Here is a 488-nt window from a genome sequence, read left to right as displayed (position 1 = left end):
GTTCTAGATAGCACACCGTTGCATTTAAAAATATATAGATTTTTCACAGGCATTATTTTCATGATTGTTATGTTGTGAGTACCTGATCATTTAATCTAAATAGTTTATTAACTCTTGTTGTGTAAGACTATTAACCAAAGTTTATCAACAGTTTCCAAACATTAATCAATCCTGATATGAATAGACATGGAAGTGAATACACAAGAGATTATAGACCTGGATCTGGGTATGATATAAAAACCTTTACATGTAACAAAAGTAATACCATATACTTCTAAAGATAAGTTGATATATTTTTATTTAGACCACCTCGTCCACCCACGCGTAGATTGGGAAGACCTAACACAGGAAATACTGTAAATATTCCATTTGGAGGGTGCAGAAGTTGTGCTGGATAAAGTATTTAAATCATAGATGTAAGAATCAATATCACCAATTTTTTTTATAATCATATGATTGTAATATATTAAACTATGTTTACATTATTG

General features: G+C 29.7%; 1 protein-coding gene across 1 annotated transcript; it reads left to right on the top strand.

Annotated features, from left to right (window-relative positions):
* The first annotated feature begins 6 nt into the window (after nucleotides 1-6).
* LOC108623126 (selenoprotein K) lies at nucleotides 7-488 on the top strand. The gene is made up of 3 exons (XM_018021434.2): nucleotides 7-74; nucleotides 152-226; nucleotides 305-488. Exons 1-3 carry the CDS (start codon nucleotides 61-63, stop codon nucleotides 396-398), a joined length of 183 nt encoding a protein of 60 aa, XP_017876923.1. The 5' UTR covers nucleotides 7-60; the 3' UTR covers nucleotides 399-488.

The sequence above is a fragment of the Ceratina calcarata genome, unplaced genomic scaffold, assembly GCF_001652005.2.
Source record: "Ceratina calcarata isolate Rehan_Ccalc_2016 unplaced genomic scaffold, ASM165200v1 scaffold251.2, whole genome shotgun sequence".
NCBI classification, from domain to species: Eukaryota; Metazoa; Arthropoda; class Insecta; order Hymenoptera; family Apidae; genus Ceratina; species Ceratina calcarata.
Note: the sequence above shows the minus strand (reverse complement) of the source record. Positions and strands in the feature narration are given on the sequence as shown.